This window comes from Spea bombifrons, chromosome 1, assembly GCF_027358695.1.
Source record: "Spea bombifrons isolate aSpeBom1 chromosome 1, aSpeBom1.2.pri, whole genome shotgun sequence".
In the NCBI taxonomy this organism is placed as follows: domain Eukaryota; kingdom Metazoa; phylum Chordata; class Amphibia; order Anura; family Pelobatidae; genus Spea; species Spea bombifrons.
Window position 1 is genome coordinate 24,016,546 of NC_071087.1, and position 18,958 is coordinate 24,035,503.

The 18,958-nt window shown below is 39.1% G+C and overlaps 1 protein-coding gene across 1 annotated transcript in view; it reads right to left on the bottom strand.

Moving 5' to 3' along the window:
* Nucleotides 1–457: 457 nt before the first annotated feature.
* Nucleotides 458–18,958, bottom strand: part of LOC128479311 (rho GTPase-activating protein 7-like) — a 38,478-nt gene continuing 19,977 nt past the window's right edge. The window contains exons 3-5 of the mRNA XM_053458209.1: nt 7,660–7,803; nt 710–844; nt 458–547 (exon numbers count right to left, since the gene is read on the bottom strand). Coding sequence (XP_053314184.1) covers nt 458–547; nt 710–844; nt 7,660–7,803 — 369 coding nt within the window. The remainder of the gene's footprint in view (nt 548–709; nt 845–7,659; nt 7,804–18,958) is intronic.

The following is an 18,958-nucleotide window of genomic DNA, read 5'->3' on the forward strand; positions in this document are numbered from 1 at the left end:
CTGTAAAATTAGCCTACATATCTATTTCAAAGTTGCAGTTCACAGAGTTCTGCAAGTTCCGGATAGTAGAAGCTCACGTTAAATAGAGGTATCCATAAGCACTCCTAGAGCGAGTTATGGAGGGTATCATGTATGCACATTAATTGGCCAAAATAAGTTACTTAAGTACACTTTCCAGTTACCCCAACTGGGGGCAAAGGCTGCTTCAAAATGCATGTAGAGAAATAAAGAAAACCAAGATAATTAAGTCAGCGTAAGGGTTTTTATATGCATAAGAATTTATATCAGGGCTAGTGCTCATCTTGTTTTACCATGTAAATTAACTGGTTTGCACACAAGATTTGTATAAAAAGTTTGCAATATGGAGCTGTCATTTGTTGCTCTCACCGTTTTTATTCCTTTTTAAGACTCTTTCTCACCACCATAGCTTTAGCCCTGGAATAAATGTGCTCTGAGATTACTGATATGGAGGTAGGTCACTGTTTGCATTACAAGCAACACTTACAAAGCAAGCATTTACCAGGAGTGTCTCCCAACTAAACTGTGTCTACGTAAACAAACAGTATATCCGTTCACATTATAGAATTGAATATTCCTTGAATCAGTGAGTAACAAATTCTTTATCGTTTATATTTTTGTATACTATTTCTAAAGGGTTGCGAGTTGGTAATGTTTTTACTAACTTTCTTGGGGACAGTGTAATACTCACAGACATCCTTGGCTTGGCTCCATTTACAAAGCCTGGATATGACGCCCAGTCGGTAGCCACAGTTTGTGAGACGTTCTTTAGAGAATGGCCAACAGAAGCAGGATCTACTACATCCTCTGTACCATCTTGAGTCTCCTGCAAGAAACACACTGTATTTGTAGTGCATACTGAAAAAATGATTACCGTATGTTTGAGTCACTAATTTGCCAAATTTTCAATGTTGGAGTTTAGCCAAATATGCAGTGTTTCCATTATACAAGGGGCAATTTTAACGATACGTTTTAAAAGGAAGGGACTTTGATAATAAATGGCAAACCACAAGAGAAACCGTCATTAACAGAATGCATTTAAATATATATTCATCATGTGTCTTAGAAAACTTTAAGGTGTGGATACAACGCTGGCTGTAAAACAAATACATGAACTGAACATTTTTCAGCTAAATAAGTGTGCAAGTAGAAGACTATAAGGGTTTTCTCATTGGTCCTATTCTGCTTAAATATCATAAATGTTAACCCCCCCCCACAATGGTTAAATTTGCAATTATTATACACTTTCTATGATAATTCTATGAAGATTTGGGCCAAATTGAAGCCTATGTAGTTAAAACTCAGATATAAATGCATGTCGGGGACACCCTCTCTTTTTATAAATGAGAATTTACAGAACTGATCACTGCAGGGTGGAGAAAATTACTAATCCCTGTGTATAATGTAGAAATATTCTCATGTAGACCGACATCATATTGTCTTACATGACCTGTTATGACCTTGCCTTGATGTCAAAGATTGCCCATCAGTGGTATAAATACTTTCAACTGCTCATATCAGCAAAGAGTAGTTAATGCAGTTAGGATATGAATTTGTTTTCTTAGTTGGGATCAAATAATTATCATGCACATCAAATTATATATTAATGTCATGACATTTAAAGCTGTTCTGAAATGTACACCATTTCAAATCTGACAAATCTCACTCATTTAAATATTCTTTATATAGGCCAATAGTTAAAGCAGAAGTTCACGCGGGTTGGCCTTGCATTCTAAAAAGTGAATTCCTGAGATAAAACTCCTGCCAAATCCCTTTTTAGTAGATCAATCCCACACTATTTAGCCAACATATGAATTGGCGCTGGAAGATTTACTGGAACAGAAGATATATAAATGTAACATAATTATACAGGTTTATACATATACAATGTAAAAGCCCACAAATTATAATGAAGATCAAATGAAAAACCATATTGTCTTGATGTTAACCATTTTAGAATAGTTGTTCCCTCCTTTGAAGAGAGATTTTTCCCTGTTCAGACGGTTAAAAAGCCCACAGATTATGATGATGATGATGATGATCAAATGAAAAATGTGATTGTTAGGGGGTTAAGTTAAATTTGAGAATAGTGCAATTTCTCTTTGATGAAAGGTTTTTCCCTTGTTTAGATGAAATAAAACTTGAATTATACTTTTCTAACGGTTATTTACTATGTAACTTTTCTCATTCCTCCTAATTGATTGTAAGCTTGCTAGAGCAGGGCCTGCTTAGTCTGTACCAGCATGACCTTAATGTGCGTTAACGTTATTGGCAATTTTGTACATTTTCACTTTTAATTCTTAGGGTTTAACATTGCAATAAAGCTATAATGTATAATAATTTAACTCAGAAAAACGGATGATTTTGCCTTGTTGAAGGCTCTTGTTATTGCTTTCTATCAAAATCCAGAACACCACATTTTAACACTGAAAGGAAATAGTCTAAGTTTGTGTTCCTATGTTAAAGTCATGTGCAATCAGGATACAAAAGGTTAAGAATGCAATCAAATGCTCAGGGAGATACCAGACAACACCAAGCCTAGTGTGCTGCAGAACACTTCATTATGATGTTGTTCATTGCCTGGAGCACCACAAGTCATGTGAATGTCTTGAAATTTAGAATCTACCAGATCACAAAATAAAAACACTTTGTTACATTCTGAAGATGAGGATTCACAAACCCCTCTATTTTCCTCTGACTTCTGGCTCACCAAATTACCCTACTTCTGAGCATAGTTTTTTAGGCCTCTTTACTACCTAGTGATTGCGTCACTGATTTGGAGTCACACCAGTGGTACTTTAATCCATTATTTGTGCGTTAGTTTTTTTTTTCTTCTAGGGTAGTGTTAATTGTTCTACACAAATATCCATCATATAACCTGATACAATACAGCCAATATACTGTATATCCCACAAAATAAAAATCTTCTCCAACCATGCCAAGTAAGCTCTTCCCCAAGTCTCAATTCTATTCCTGCATTATCTTTATATATTTGTTTAGTTTTGGGCAAACAATGTCAGACCTTTCAAAGCTACTTCAAGGAAAGCTCTGACTGGCTAAAGACCATAGAAACTGCTATATAACTAATGATGAAATTCTATGTTTTATTGGGGACAAAGACCGAAAAAAGTTATAGTTTTAGCTTTTCTTGCCATTAGACTAATTTTTGTAGGACCTTTCTATTGTATGATGTTTACTACAACTAATGTTAAAGGAGAAGTCATAGGGAATATCTTGCAAGACCATAATAAAACATTAAAAAAGGCAAGGAGAAATACAGTTATCTATGAATTCATCTAGTTTGCTAGGGAACCATGAAACACTCCAAAACATAAACACAGAATACAACTATATTTAATATAATCACATATACTATATAATACATTTATTGGCAACATACTTTAATATGAATTTGAAGTAATAAAAATTTACAGGCCTTTCATACACAGAATTTGGCCTTTAAAATTTCAACATAAAGCTGCCGAGTTTTAAGTACGGTATGAAATAAATTATATTCAAAAGTAAAAACAAAAACACACCCCAAACCGTGAAACTTTAAATATCCCTTTGACGGCGTTTAATGTTTCCTGTAATTTTTTTATTAACCTGTGAAGTGTTTACAAGCTCTAGAAACATCTGTAGCAGATTAGGGATGTGCACTGATGTCATGTTTAAGACATTTGGGGCTGTGGGAAACGTTTGCTTCTTCCATATGTAGGCCGTGGAAGGCTATTACACATGCACTGCGGAGCCTCCTACAATAGTTATAGCTCAAGTAGTACAGCTGAAAAGCGTAAACCCTGCATACGGCTGCCAGATGGCTGTGGCCAAAATATGGGACTCCAAAAATACCAGTAGGGTTAGAGTTGAAAGACGCTATATACATGCCTTCATTTTTTCTAGATTAGTTCAAAGCAGCCTTTCTTTTCCTAGACAACGTGCCCAATTCCAGTACTGAATACCTGGCGCATGTAAAGAGCAAACTATATGGAGTCGCCAGTTTTCAGACATAAAATGAAACCCTTCCCTTTCAAAAAATCAAATGTGCTTTGAATTTGCATTTCCACTACGAATTGTAAAATAAAATTAACACTTGATATTTGTTTTTGAGGTGTGTGAGCCCTTTTTAGAATGCGGAGGTTTTGTAGTAGTAAAAAGCTGATGCAGGCAAACCCATATATTTCCAGAAAAGATTGCAAAATACAGAAGGTGGCAAATGATGCTGTGTGGGTTAACTTTCTTTTAATGTCTGCATTGGTAACCGTTGTACTATAGCTTTTGCTGAATATATACAATATATTTTACAGATATGGATATATGTATATCCCACAACATTATGGGGCTGACCTTAGAGTCGTGGAAAAGAAATCTGACTATAATGTAACTTTAATAACTTAATGTAATGTTTTTTTTCTGAACTGCGTGTGACCAGCATAGTTACCAACTGGAGTTGGATTTACACATAGTCTTAAAGTTATATAAAAAAAAAAAACGAGAATCATGCTCGTTTTCACCTTCACAAAGTTATGTGCACTCCAGATCATCCAAGAATATTTCTTTTTATCGCTCTTTTTACCTCAGATTATTTTTCCTTTTCAGATGGCTCCCTCTTGTGGACTTCCTATGAAAGACCTGTACATTACTTCACAGAACGCTTCAGCAGTTGCTTGGCTTTTAGATTAGATTGTAGTTTCCTGTTGTACAAACCTTGCTGTTTTACCCCCCCTTGGAAATTATTCATCCTGCATTATACAATGCATCATTTATGGGTTTAGACACAACTTAAGAACTATGATTTAATAACACAGTACTCATAAACACTTATATATGGATGACCAACTGACAGTGTTTTTAAATGGATGCTCCCGTCATCATATGTACTTTCATGCATCTTAAAGTTCTTACAAAGTACTTTAATATGCATTCTTTTTAGTACGGCTGTGTTGGACTCTAAAGTGTCACTGTCACAGCTATATTGAAAAGGTACTGTTCTATTAAGCAAAAGATTAATTGCATTAAGCAAATAAACTTTAGAAGATCTGTAATTTCATCCTTTTCCTGTGAGAGAAGGTTTTAATCACAGACAACACAACTATCATTAAGCTTTCTTCAGATTCTATGGCAACAACCTATCAATGCATGATTTTGGGTCACATGATATGTTCGTGGCTAATGGAGAAGGGTTTGGACAATTAACACTAGTAGGAATGATATTTCTAATGATGCATTTAGTTACAAAAGTATTTAAATCAAATGGTGGAACAGCACCTTTAAGGCTATGTTATTTTGTAGTCTAATAATAAAATAATTTGCTATCATGTATCCCAAAAGCTGAAGACAATGGCTGCCAACTTAATGTCACATCATAAGTAATGAATATTTGTACACACCTCTCACACCACCAAGCGGAATCAGATCTGAACATCGGTCTTACTTACAATGATTTAAGGAAAGGAAATTCTGGACTAAAATACATGGGAAAATAGCAGAAATTGAAGTGTAATTAACCAGACAATGTTGAAATGCTCATATGATGTGTCAACATCTGCCAAACAGAACAGCCCTCTAATCTGTTATGGGAAAAAAAATAAGTTCTAATGTGTTAAGAAACTGAACTATTCGTAAATGTATTCACACAATATGCCAATTTTCAGCTTTAAGCTCCAATGAATGATTAAAACGATGCTTTTTAGACTGTTGTTTTTCTTTAGTTCAGTACGTGAGATGATTTCTTGGCAAAACCATGGCCCGGGAATATTAAGTGTAAAATGCCAGCGTATACCAAAAATAAATATATTGACAGGCTAGGGTAAGTTCTCATAGAACAAACCCTATCTGGAGACGTACATGGGAACGCAGTCTGACCCACGCTCTCATCATTTTTAATCCAATATATGTGCAATCCTAAAACAACCTAAGGCGACCGCTATTTGCTTCATACAGTACAGTTTACTCTCTATGTACCTGGAAGAATGGGATACTGAAGAGAGGTGTTTGTTTACCTGAACCTCGTATGGAAGAGTATGTTGTTTAATATAAATACTCGCTTAGTAGTAGGGTAGAGGAATGGCAGGGCTAACAAGAACTGCTGCAGTTGCGGAAATGCCAGCAACAGGGGAACCAGGTTGGCGATTCAGGCCAATGGTGATTCAGGCCAATGGTGATTCAGGCCAATGGTGATTCAGGCCAATGGTGATTCAGGCCAATGGTGATTCAGGCCACTCAATGGCCTGCTGGGTGTGGGTGAGGAGATGTATAGAATAAATAGTTTAAAGTGTGTGCATCTATTCACAGAAGAGTTACTCTGCATCAATGTGTGATTTTTATTTTGTCAGGGTTTTGAGACTACCAAAATTTAAGATGACTTGCTCTCCATTTTGGTTTAATTCTGATTCAAGTGGATGGCTGTCAAGTTAAATATTTTATTATTTCACTCTTCAGGAGACATTTGCCAGAGTATAAATTGGATGAGATGCAAGCCGATGGTCACTTTTTCCAACTAAAGTTGACTATGTCTGTGGAAAGCCTGTGGAGTAATAAGGTTTGACTAAATCATATACACTCGTCAATTTTATTTAATTTAACTTAATTTAAGCTGGAATGAGGAACCCAGGACCAGAAACCCATAGTAAAGTTGTTCACCAAGAGGCACTAGCTCTTGGTTGCTAGACCCTCTAGTCTAGCAAAGTTGCTAGACTAGAGGGTCTAGGAACTTTGTACAAGAATGGACCCACGATGCACGCATAGGTATTGCAAATACAGAGGCAGACAAACTAGAACAGTATTGTTGAATAGTCAGGATCGTGCCGAGGTCAAAATCAAATAGGGATAGTGGATTCTTGGAATTTTTTGTGCAAACTTTTTTTTATACAAAATACGTATAGGCTGGATTAGAATTAAGGGTACACTTTGCATGCAGTTAAACCTGAGGCAGTGAACATTCAGATAAATGTACTAAAGCCCTATGTTATCATTATGCTGGCAGGTATTAACTAACCACGCCACTGGAAATCCATTTCTTCTTTGATTAATAAAATGCAATGTGATTTGACTTCACCTAAGGCCTTTTGTTCACAGTTAGTGTTTGTCGCAAGGAAGAACTGTAAATGTGCTAATAGAGAAGTTTTTAACAAGCTATACGTAAGGTCTATATGGTAGTGCTGAGGATATAGTGGCCAGATTCAAACATTTGGAAAAAATGTAGGATAATGCCCACCTGAATTAAATCATGTTTCATATGTTTTAAATCAACAACTTTTTCCATAAGTTGGGGTTTTCCCTCCCAGCAGAAGTAGAGAATGTGGCATGCAGGGAATTTTTACCCTATACGGAATGTTAAGGAGACCAGATCGAATAAGGACCCATGTTGCTATAGCCTAGATTGAGAACCTCATATTTTAAGCCTTGGTATTACAACTTTCATATTTCATATTATACAAATTTCATAAATACCGTACATTATTATGCACCATCAATTTCATCATAGACCGAACAGGAATTTGGTGAAATTATTGGTTATTAGATCCATTAATTATATGTGACACCAATCAGAGTAGTATAGGACATTAAGGATTTTTAAATAGAAAACGTCAGCAAAGAAAAGGTTTGAGGTTTAGTACCATAAACAGATCCTTTACTTACTTGAGGGTTGTTCCCACTACTGCCTGTCGCTTGGTCTGGTGGAGATGGGGTAATGAGAGCATTTTCTATGTCTTGGTCTAGCTGGTCCAGTTTCATTAAAAGCAACACCATTGAGTCCAGTCTTGATCGTTCATCTCTTAATTTCTGTAGGTAAAAAAACACTATCATTTTTGAATTTGATTATAAACACTACTTTGTGTTACTACATTGTAGATTATGTTTTTTAAAAGTTTTTTTTTACAATTTTATTATTTTTTTTGGCAGGAACTAACACTAGAAAAAAAATCAAATCATCATATAACAATTAAGGTGCCATGGTAGCCAAAATGCTACTAATAATAACTAGTTATTGGGGGGAAAAAACCATAAAACCAGTCATATCAAAAATTAACTATACAAAAAAAGTTTTATCATGACACAATCTGCAAAGATTTGATACCTCAAGTGTGGGTATTTTCCACACACATTTCTTCCCATACACACACGCACATTCACACTTGCTTACCACACGCTTGCTTGCCACATGATTACTTGCCCTTAGACACACTTGCCCTAACATACAAACACTTTCCAAACACACACACTCTCTACATTCTAATTATTTATCTCCTATCTCCTTACCTCTCTCTCCTCTTTCTCATTTTCTCTCCCTTTCTCTTTATCACTCCTCTTTATCCCTTCTCTTTCTCCCTTTCTTTCTCCCCTTCCTCTCTATTTCTACTTAGCTCCAGCAGTGGCAGTGGCAGTGCAAGGGCTGTTCCTACAGACCTCTATTCTAGCACTGTAACAGAGGTCTGTAGGAACAGACCTCATCCTACTTTGGCAGTCTATCCACTTTGGGAAACCAGGAAGGGAGACTGACACCTTGCCGACCACTGGAGGTGGCGGTACGCAGTAATGTGGTGTACCATCACAAAAAAAACCCTGTAAACCTGTCAGATAACTTTCAAGAAATTGCCTCACATTAATTATGCACGCTCAGTTAAGACCTTGCAGGAGAAGACTACATAGCTTGGCCTTGAAACTATGGATAAGTACTCAAAGTGAGATTTCTGCCTGGAGAGGAAGGAAGAGGCTGTCCGTTGGCCGCTATTTGAGCAATCGTTGTTAGCGAGTCCAGTTTGCCTGCTATGTATCTTGTAGCTGGGCTTCTTAGGCTTATAAGATTAATATTTTAAATTTTTCTGGTGTAGCTCATTTAGAAAATTGTCATGTATGAGTATACATATATATTCAGAAAGACACTTTAAATCTTTAAATAAAATATTATAACATAATGAATTGTCCTCTAGGTCATAATATTCTTGCAGAAATGTCAAAAATCTCTATTTTTAGAGTTAAAAGAATGGTTAACCAACCACCACAGACACATTTTCCCACAGAAAGCAGACACCTGCATGAAGAAAAAAAAGAATTTCAATAACCTTCAATAAGTCATTATCTCTACATATCTCAAGGTGAGCCAAATGTCTGCTTTGATAGAAACACGGTAATTTATTGTTTTACGAATAATGTTATAGAATCACTGTAATTTAGTGTTCCACAAACATCTGTGTTTGTGGAAAATTAAAAACATAAGTTAATAAAGTTAAAGAAATAAAAATTAAATAAAAAGTATACTTTATAAGCAGTGTCTGTACAAGGACACTAGCTAATAACAAAGCCTGTTATGTCCTGCTCCTTATGTAAATGTTAAAGGAAGCCTTGTTTTCTAAAAATAATCCAAAAAGCATTAAATTATAGTCACTAAAGTGGTCTGCAATTATACATGTATGTATAAAACATGGATGTATGATCTCTGGAAATAGGATAATTTCTGTATAAATCAATCCGAGTAATAAATAACTTAATTAAAGATATATGCGTATATTTATATACTACAGGTAACGTATGTAGTATATTTTCACTGCTGAATAATAATAATAATAATAGCTGTAAGCAGTAACAAAAACATAGCACAAGAGTCATGTCCCTTAACTCAGGGACCTAAAATAGGCAGGGGCGTACCTAGAGTATTTGGCAACCGGGGCGGATTCTGTATGTGGCACCCCCGCACATACAAAAAAATTATGTTGGCAATAATGTTGGCAAGAATATTTATTTCACAAATTTGTAAACTGTATATCAACTGGAAAAACTAGAAATCTGAAAAAAAAATGAACTTATAAATAAATACGTTTAAATAAATAACATTTACTGAACAGATATGGTACAGCATAATTGCTATCACCATATACTGTGTCAGACATTGAGTGTGGTACAGCGTAACTCCCATCACTGCCCCTAAAACAGCCTGCCTGTGCTACCGCTGCCCTTTTAGCAGCCTGCCTGTGCCAACTCTGCCCCTGAAACAACTTGCTTGTGTCAACTCTGCCCATGAAACACCATGCCTGTGCCACTGCTGCCCCTAAAACTGCATGTCTGTGCCATTGCTGCCCCTAAAACAGTCTGTCTGTGCCACCACTGCCCCTACATTACCAGACATTGACATGGTAGGCCCCTATTCCTAAAATAGCCTGCCTGTGCCGTTGTTGCCCCTAAACAGCCTACCTGTGCCACCGCTGCTCCTTTAGCAGCCTGCTTGTGCAACCTCTGCCCCCCAAACAGCCTGCCTGTCCCATTTCTGCCCATAAACACTCACTCATTAATTCACCCATTCATTCTCCTGCACCCCCTACCTCTCAGATCTCACTGGTCCGAGCAAAAATATATTTTCTCACCCAGGGAAAGTAGGAACCTAGACTGGAAAAGAAAGTTTCCTCACACAGTGTGCAAGCTCTACAGCAGTAATCTGCGGGCTGCATTAGGCAGCCATCGGGCCACAAAGACATCTGCACCGGGGGTGAACTGCCCACCCCCACCTTAGGGACGCTGCTGAAAATAGGGCCTGGCACTTTAAAGACTAGCAGCTCAGCCATCACAGGCAAGTCGTGTATATCTTTCAGGAGACTGCCCGCCATCAGTAGTTGGAAAATTAATGCAAACCATGTAAAAGGATAGGATTTTAAATATTTAGATGTAAATAGTTTGTATGATCAGAGACACCATTAGTTTACCACAGGGAGATTTTGTCAAACTAACTTACTAACTAAAATAACAGACCAGGGAGGAGCAACAGATTTAGCCTATCTAGATTTCAGTAAGGCTTTTGGCACTGTCCCTGGTATATACTGTATGTGTAAATAAGTGAATTAATGAGTACCTGTGAATAATGAGTGAATTAATTAGTATTTGTAAATGAGTATCTGTGACTGATTGAATGCTTGAGTATGTGTGTGAGAGCATAGATGTGTCTGTGAGGGGCAAAGATGGCACAGACATGCTGATTGGGGAGAAAGATGACAAGTCCTGTGCGTCCAATCTGACTGCTAGGCAGGTCCTATGTGTGCAGTCTGGGGTGTTTGACCTCTGATCTATGTCTGGAATTTAGGGTTTCCATGCATTATTTATTTGATCTATACCTTCAATGCTGAGTTTGCTTATGATTTTTCACTTGATCCGTACCAGCAAGGCTGGGTTTTTGTGTTATTTAATTGATATGTGCCTGCAATGCTATGTGCAGATGAAATGTGCAATATGATTCGTATCTACCGTCAATTACTATGCTTCTATATTATGACATGGGCCTTGATGGTAGGTGGCCATTCAACTAGTGTACCCCATGGCCTGTCCGGGTATTTCTTTTATTTTGCTTTTTTTGTTGCTTTTTATACTTGTATTGTTTTCACAGAAAGCAACATAAAATGTGGTTTATTGTTTAAAAGAAAAACAGTGAATAAACAACCTTTTGTTCCAAAAACATGAGTATCTCATCACTTGATTTAAACGCCAAAAAAACCCACATCTATCCTTTTTCCTTCCCATAATTATTTATGGCCACCAGGTGTTTTTCAATGCACCAAATTATTCATTTCCTCACCTCTGTGTCTTCACACAGCTCTTTAAAGCTGTTTGTGTTTATTTGAAAATTTGCATACAAGTTTAGATTTAAATAGCAATGTAAGTAATGTATATTTTCCACCTGGCTATATTTACAAATATAATAACATTTGCATTATATTTAATCAGAAAGGTTTTCAATGCTTTTTTGTGGAGTTTTGTCCAACTTTTTATATAGAATGCTGCATTCCATGAGAATGTATAGATTAGGATAGCGGACAAATTGGGCTTAGAATGCCAATTATTATAGTGTAAATAATGGCATTATGAAGGCTCACTATAGAAATCATGTGATCCGATTGAATGCTTAAAATTAATTTCTGCTCGTCAGCACTCAAAGGGTTAAATTAACTATGCAATTCTGCACATGGGTGACTGTGATCTTGTTTGTACATTTATAATATGAAGTATAAAATATAATTACAGAAATATTTGACAGCATTGATCTCTCTTCCTGAGGTCTCAGGGCCTTCCCAGAGTACAATGCTGAGACTTAATGAAGAAGGAAAGATAAAGCTGTCTGGATTGCCTTCTCAAGTTTGCAATTTGGCATATAAGATATAATGTTGTCAAAGGTAAGGACAGTATTCTAAGTGGTAGACTTGTGCACATGGAGCAAAAGTGATCGCTTACACTCCCTCATGCTCTCTGTAAATGTCTCCCTAGCTTCTCCACCAACCGCTTCCATGTCCTCATCTCCTTTTCCGCACCTCCGCTTCTTGTTCTTGCTTCTTCTGTATTATTTCTTCTTCTTTGGTCTACTTCTCCCCACTATCTGCTGTGTTGTCCAACCCTCCTGGAGCAATTCTGCAAAAGGGTGGGGCCCTTATAGGCACACCCTCTCCCCTGATTGGAGGAATAAAGAAGAGGCTATCCATCACCTTTTTGCAGAGATACTCCAGAATAATGCAAATGTATTCACACAGAAAGAGAGACCCAGAGGCCAGGTTAACAGAGCCAATGATGGGGAGAACCGGACCAAGAAAAAAGACAAAAGGAAGAAGAACAAAAAGAGGCAAGGCAAAATGTGAAGCTGCGGAAAAGGAGACAGTGACGTGATATCGGTTGGTGGAGAAGGTAGGAAACATTAAGAGAGCGCATACGCGATTGAAAAACACAAGAACATGGAAACAAAAAGTCAGTGCTCTCTGCTTCGTTTTCTTGTGTTTTGTTGGAGTCATCATTTTCGGAACGGTTCAACGCGGTATGTGAATGAAAGCTATTAAGAAGGTCTGTCTAGGTTGAAACTCTTCTACAAAGTGTTAATCTCGAGCCACCATTTCACACCTTTCTTAAACCTGCTTTGTAAAGAGCACTTTTAAAAAAAGAGTAAGTGGTATCAAAACATAAGTCAAAGATTAGGTGATTTCTGAGATGTCTCTTTGTTATATCACTATGTTTTCTTCACATCCACAGAAAGTTTAAATTACTCTTATATTGTTTGCCAATATGTTCAAGAAACCTGAAGAAACAAATAAGAGCAGCAGAAAAGGTATAAAAATGGCGATACAAACCTTTCAATTTTTTTTTTCCTTATTTTGGAGGGTGCTGCACATTATATTTCTCTGTCTATACATTTGTGGGCTGAAGAAATTTACTCCATTTTATATGTTGCTTGCCTGTCAAATGCCCCTGATTGCTAGCAAAATATTCAGTGACAAAACTATAGCTTGCCACTTCCAGTGTGAACTGTTAGTAAAAGTAAAAATCATTCTGTAGCAAGCATCAAGCAAACCTTCACCTTTTCCACGCAAATTTCAATTTAACAGTGCAACATATAAGTAAATGAAATTATCACATACATAACAGCTACCCTGTCCACATTAGTAGTAGCATAGTGTACTTTGTTCATATTGTGGTGTCAGGCTAGGACTAGGTGATAACTCTTACACATCTTCAATATTATCATTTCAATGGTGTTTACTGCCAGCCTTGGGAAATAACAGGAGAGCTGGTTTATGATTGTGCCCAACCTTGGCCTAGCTCATCTTCTCTTCGGTTTATCGTTATTAATTCAGAGCCCGCATTAAAAATGATCACATTTGGAGAGGTGGGAGTAATCTTGCTTGATCAGGCCATATCACATGTGCTTCCAATAGCTAATTTGGCACCACTTTAGCCTGGCTTGGTCTCTTAAAGTATCTGGGGAAATAAGATCAAGCAGGTGTTACAATTACATTAAGTCCTTATACTATTTTTAGTTCAGTTGTGGCTTCCATTTATCTTATTTCCGAAGCAGCATTTGCACCTGGAAGGCTACAAACACATTTTGTTTCAGTATTATACAGTAGGGAACGGAGTATAAACAAATATTGACTCTGAAAGACAAAGACTTCTTATCGGTTCATTCAGAATACTCCCTACCAAGCACTTACTACTTCCTGACCAACCAAGCTTACATTCTAACCTACAATGCTACATCTTTCATTGGAGAAAACAAAAGATCATTGAACACATTTCCAACTAAGAGCTGCAGCGTTACAAAGAAATATATATACGGAGATGTGTGTTGCAGGGCCATTTGTTACAATGGAAAATACGGCTACATCTTAACAGATGGTAATCACATTTCTGCCACATGAGTTACTTCCTGGATAAAACTGCTCTTATATAACCACAGCCAAGTTTTCAGCTATTTTTTAACACAGCATTTACCATATACAATATATTTTATATACAAGCACAAACATACATTATACATGATACAATATATACAAATATACAGTATCTCACAAAAGTTTTTGTCAATATTTTATTATATCTTTTCATGTGACAACACTGACGAAATGACACTCTACTACAATGTAAAGTAGTGAGTGTACAGTCTTTATAACTAAATTTGCTGTTCCCTTAAAAATAACTCAACACACAGCCGTTAATGTCTAAACCTTGGCAACAAAAGTGAGTACACCCCTAAGTGGAAATGTCCGTATTGGGCCCAAAGTGTCAATATTTTGTGTGGCCACCATTATTTTCCAGCACTGCCTTAACCCTTTTGGGCCTGGAGTTCACCAGAGCTTCACAGGTTGCCACTGGAGTCCTCTTCCACTCCTCCATGACGACATCAACAGTGGCGACTCTAGAAACAATACATAGGGGGGGGCACACAAGATACCACAGTAAAACTGGGGGGGCATTCATAATTTCCAAAAGTAATGTGCTATGGAATTATACTTTTGTTATTGGGCTAAAATAATACTTGATCATTCAACATGGGAAGCCTGAAGCCACAATTGAGTGCGACTAATCCTTGAAATAAATATTATAACACAATAAATAACTTTTCCACTAAATGATTTCAGGGCCTTGAACGTTTTGTCCCCTGAAGTCACTACAACTTCAGGAGGGCATTTTATCTCTGGATAAATATAAATTAAATAATTCCTACTGTAAGTTAAGTGCCAGGAAACAGATGACCAAACACAAACACCAACACAGGCTCTGTCACACCAACACCCAGACACACACATCCAAACACACACACACCAGGACAGGCTCTGACACACTGACACCAAAACACACACCAGGACAGGCTCTGCCACACCAACACCTATACACACACCCGAGGACAGGCTCTGCTACACTGATAACCAAAAACACACAAACAGCAGGACAAAATCTACGTCACAGACGTCTACATCAGGAAGGATTTTTCACACTGCATTGTCGTTTATACCCCCCTTAGTGTTTTTGCCCCTTGTGTATTGATGCCGCTGCTGCCCATATATATTAATATTAGCCCCAGTTGACGATAGCAGGTATAGATCAACACATTAACACACAAACCAAGCTTTACATGTTTAGATCAACTGATATTGACTTGTGATCTCAGCACTGAAGGTATATATCAAATAAACAGAATCAGACACACAAATCCTGTATTTGCAGGTATACAATAGCATATGCAACATAGCATTGCAGGTATAGATCAAATAAATACATGGAAACAGCATTGCAGGTATTAGTCAACTGAATAAGACATACAAACACTGTATTTGCAGGTATACATAAATAATGTATGGAAATATATAGATATGGCTCTACAGAAAACCCTACAGGAATTCACATAAAAACACATCATTAAAAGGTATATTTAAAACCCCCTAAATTACAGGCATAGATCACAGGTTGCGTCCACACTGTCCACACAGCAATCACACTCCTATCATACCCAGGCAACCAGTAAATGCTGGTACCTAGGCATGATGGGACTGTGCTTGCTGTGATTGCTGTTAGCAATCACACTCCTATCATGCCAGGTCAGCCAGTACATGATGGTACAGGGTGGCTGTAAGTGATGTGTAGACCCTATACAGCTGGCAGCATCAATACACAAGGGGGCAGCTAGCTAGGTTTCAGCATGTACTGGCTGACTTGGCATGATAGGAGTGTGATTGCTAACAGCAATCAAAGTCCCATTATGCCTAGGTTCCAGCACTTACACATCCAACCAGTAAATGCTGGAGCCTACATGCAGGTACAGGGTGGCTGTAAGTGATGTGGAGACCCCATACTGCTGGCAGCATCAATACACAAGGGGGGCAGCTAGCTAGGTTTCAGCATGTACTGGCTGACTTGGCATGATAGGAGTGTGATTGCTAACAGCAATCAAAGTCCCATCATGCCTAGGTTCCAGCACTTACACATCCAACCAGTAAATGCTGGAGCCTAGGCATGATGGGACTGTGATTGCTGTTAGCAATCACACTCCTATCATGCCAAGTCAGCCAGTACATGCTGGTACAGGGTGGCTGTAAGTGATGTGCAGACCCCATACTGCTGGCAGCATCAATACACAAGGGGGGCAGCTAGCTAGGTTTCAGCATGTACTGGCTGACTTGGCATGATAGGAGTGTGATTGCTAACAGCAATCAAAGTCCCATCATGCCTAGGTTCCAGCACTTACACATCCAACCAGTAAATGCTGGAACCTAGGCATGATGGGACTGTGATTGCTGTTAGCAATCACACTCCTATCATGCCAAGTCAGCCAGTACATGATGGTACAGTGTGGCTGTAAGTGATGTGCAGACCCCACACTGCTGGCAGCATCAATACACAAGGGGGCAGCTAGCTAGGTTTCAGCATGTACTGGCTGACTTGGCATGATAGGAGTGTGATTGCTAACAGCAATCAAAGTCCCATTATGCCTAGGTTCCAGCACTTACACATCCAACCAGTAAATGCTGGAGCCTACATGCAGGTACAGGGTGGCTGTAAGTGATGTGGAGACCCCATACTGCTGGCAGCATCAATACACAAGGGGGGCAGCTAGCTAGGTTTCAGCATGTACTGGCTGACTTGGCATGATAGGAGTGTGATTGCTAACAGCAATCAAAGTCCCATCATGCCTAGGTTCCAGCACTTACACATCCAACCAGTAAATGCTGGAGCCTAGGCATGATGGGACTGTGATTGCTGTTAGCAATCACACTCCTATCATGCCAAGTCAGCCAGTACATGCTGGTACAGGGTGGCTGTAAGTGATGTGCAGACCCCATACTGCTGGCAGCATCAATACACAAGGGGGGCAGCTAGCTAGGTTTCAGCATGTACTGGCTGACTTGGCATGATAGGAGTGTGATTGCTAACAGCAATCAAAGTCCCATCATGCCTAGGTTCCAGCACTTACACATCCAACCAGTAAATGCTGGAACCTAGGCATGATGGGACTGTGATTGCTGTTAGCAATCACACTCCTATCATGCCAAGTCAGCCAGTACATGATGGTACAGTGTGGCTGTAAGTGATGTGCAGACCCCACACTGCTGGCAGCATCAATACACAAGGGGGGCAGCTAGCTAGGTTTCAGCATGTACTGGCTGACTTGGCATGATAGGAGTGTGATTGCTAACAGCAATCAAAGTCCTATTATGCCTAGGTTCCAGCACTTACACATCCAACCAGTAAATGCTGGAGCCTAGGCATGATGGGACTGTGATTGCTGTTAGCAATCACACTCCTATCATGCCAAGTCAGCCACTACATGCAGGTACAGGGTGGCTGTAAGTGATGTGGAGACCCCATACTGCTGGCAGCATCAATACACAAGGGGGGCAGCTAGCTAGGTTTCAGCATGTACTGGCTGACTTGGCATGATAGGAGTGTGATTGCTAACAGCAATCAAAGTCCCATCATGCCTAGGTTCCAGCACTTACACATCCAACCAGTAAATGCTGGAACCTAGGCATGATGGGACTGTGATTGCTGTTAGCAATCACACTCCTATCATGCCAAGTCAGCCAGTACATGCTGGTACAGGGTGGCTGTAAGTGATGTGCAGACCCCATACTGCTGGCAGCATCAATACACAAGGGGGCAGCTAGCTAGGTTTCAGCATGTACTGGCTGACTTGGCATGATAGGAGTGTGATTGCTAACAGCAATCAAAGTCCCATCATGCCTAGGTTCCAGCACTTACACATCCAACCAGTAAATGCTGGAACCTAGGCATGATGGGACTGTGATTGCTGTTAGCAATCACACTCCTATCATGCCAAGTCAGCCAGTACATGATGGTACAGTGTGGCTGTAAGTGATGTGCAGACCCCATACTGCTGGCAGCATCAATACACAAGGGGGGCAGCTAGCTAGGTTTCAGCATGTACTGGCTGACTTGGCATGATAGGAGTGTGATTGCTAACAGCAATCAAAGTCCCATCATGCCTAGGTTCCAGCACTTACACATCCAACCAGTAAATGCTGGAGCCTAGGCATGATGGGACTGTGATTGCTGTTAGTAATCACACTCCTATCATGCCAAGTCAGCCAGTACATGCTGGTACAGGGTGGCTGTAAGTGATGTGCAGACCCCATACTGCTGGCAGCATCAATACACAAGGGGGGCAGCTAGCTAGGTTTCAGCATGTACTGGCTGACTTGGCATGATAGGAGTGTGATTGCTAACAGCAATCAAAGTCCCATCATGCCTAGGTTCCAGCACTTACACATCCAACTAGTAAATGCTGGAACCTAGGCATGATGGGACTGTGATTGCTGTTAGCAATCACACTCCTATCATGCCAAGTCAGCCAGTACATGATGGTACAGGGTGGCTGTAAGTGATGTGCAGACCCCATACTGCTGGCAGCATCAATACACAAGGGGGGCAGCTAGCTAGGTTTCAGCATGTACTGGCTGACTTGGCATGATAGGAGTGTGATTGCTAACAGCAATCACAGTCCCATCATGCCTAGGTTCCAGCACTTACACATCCACGCTATCACACACACACTCATTCATTCATATACTCATTCATTCACAGATTCATTCCCTCAATCACGCATACTCATTCCAAATTCGGCAGGGGGGCAACAGGGGGGACAAGGATTAACCTAGGGGGGGCAATTGCCCCCCCCTTG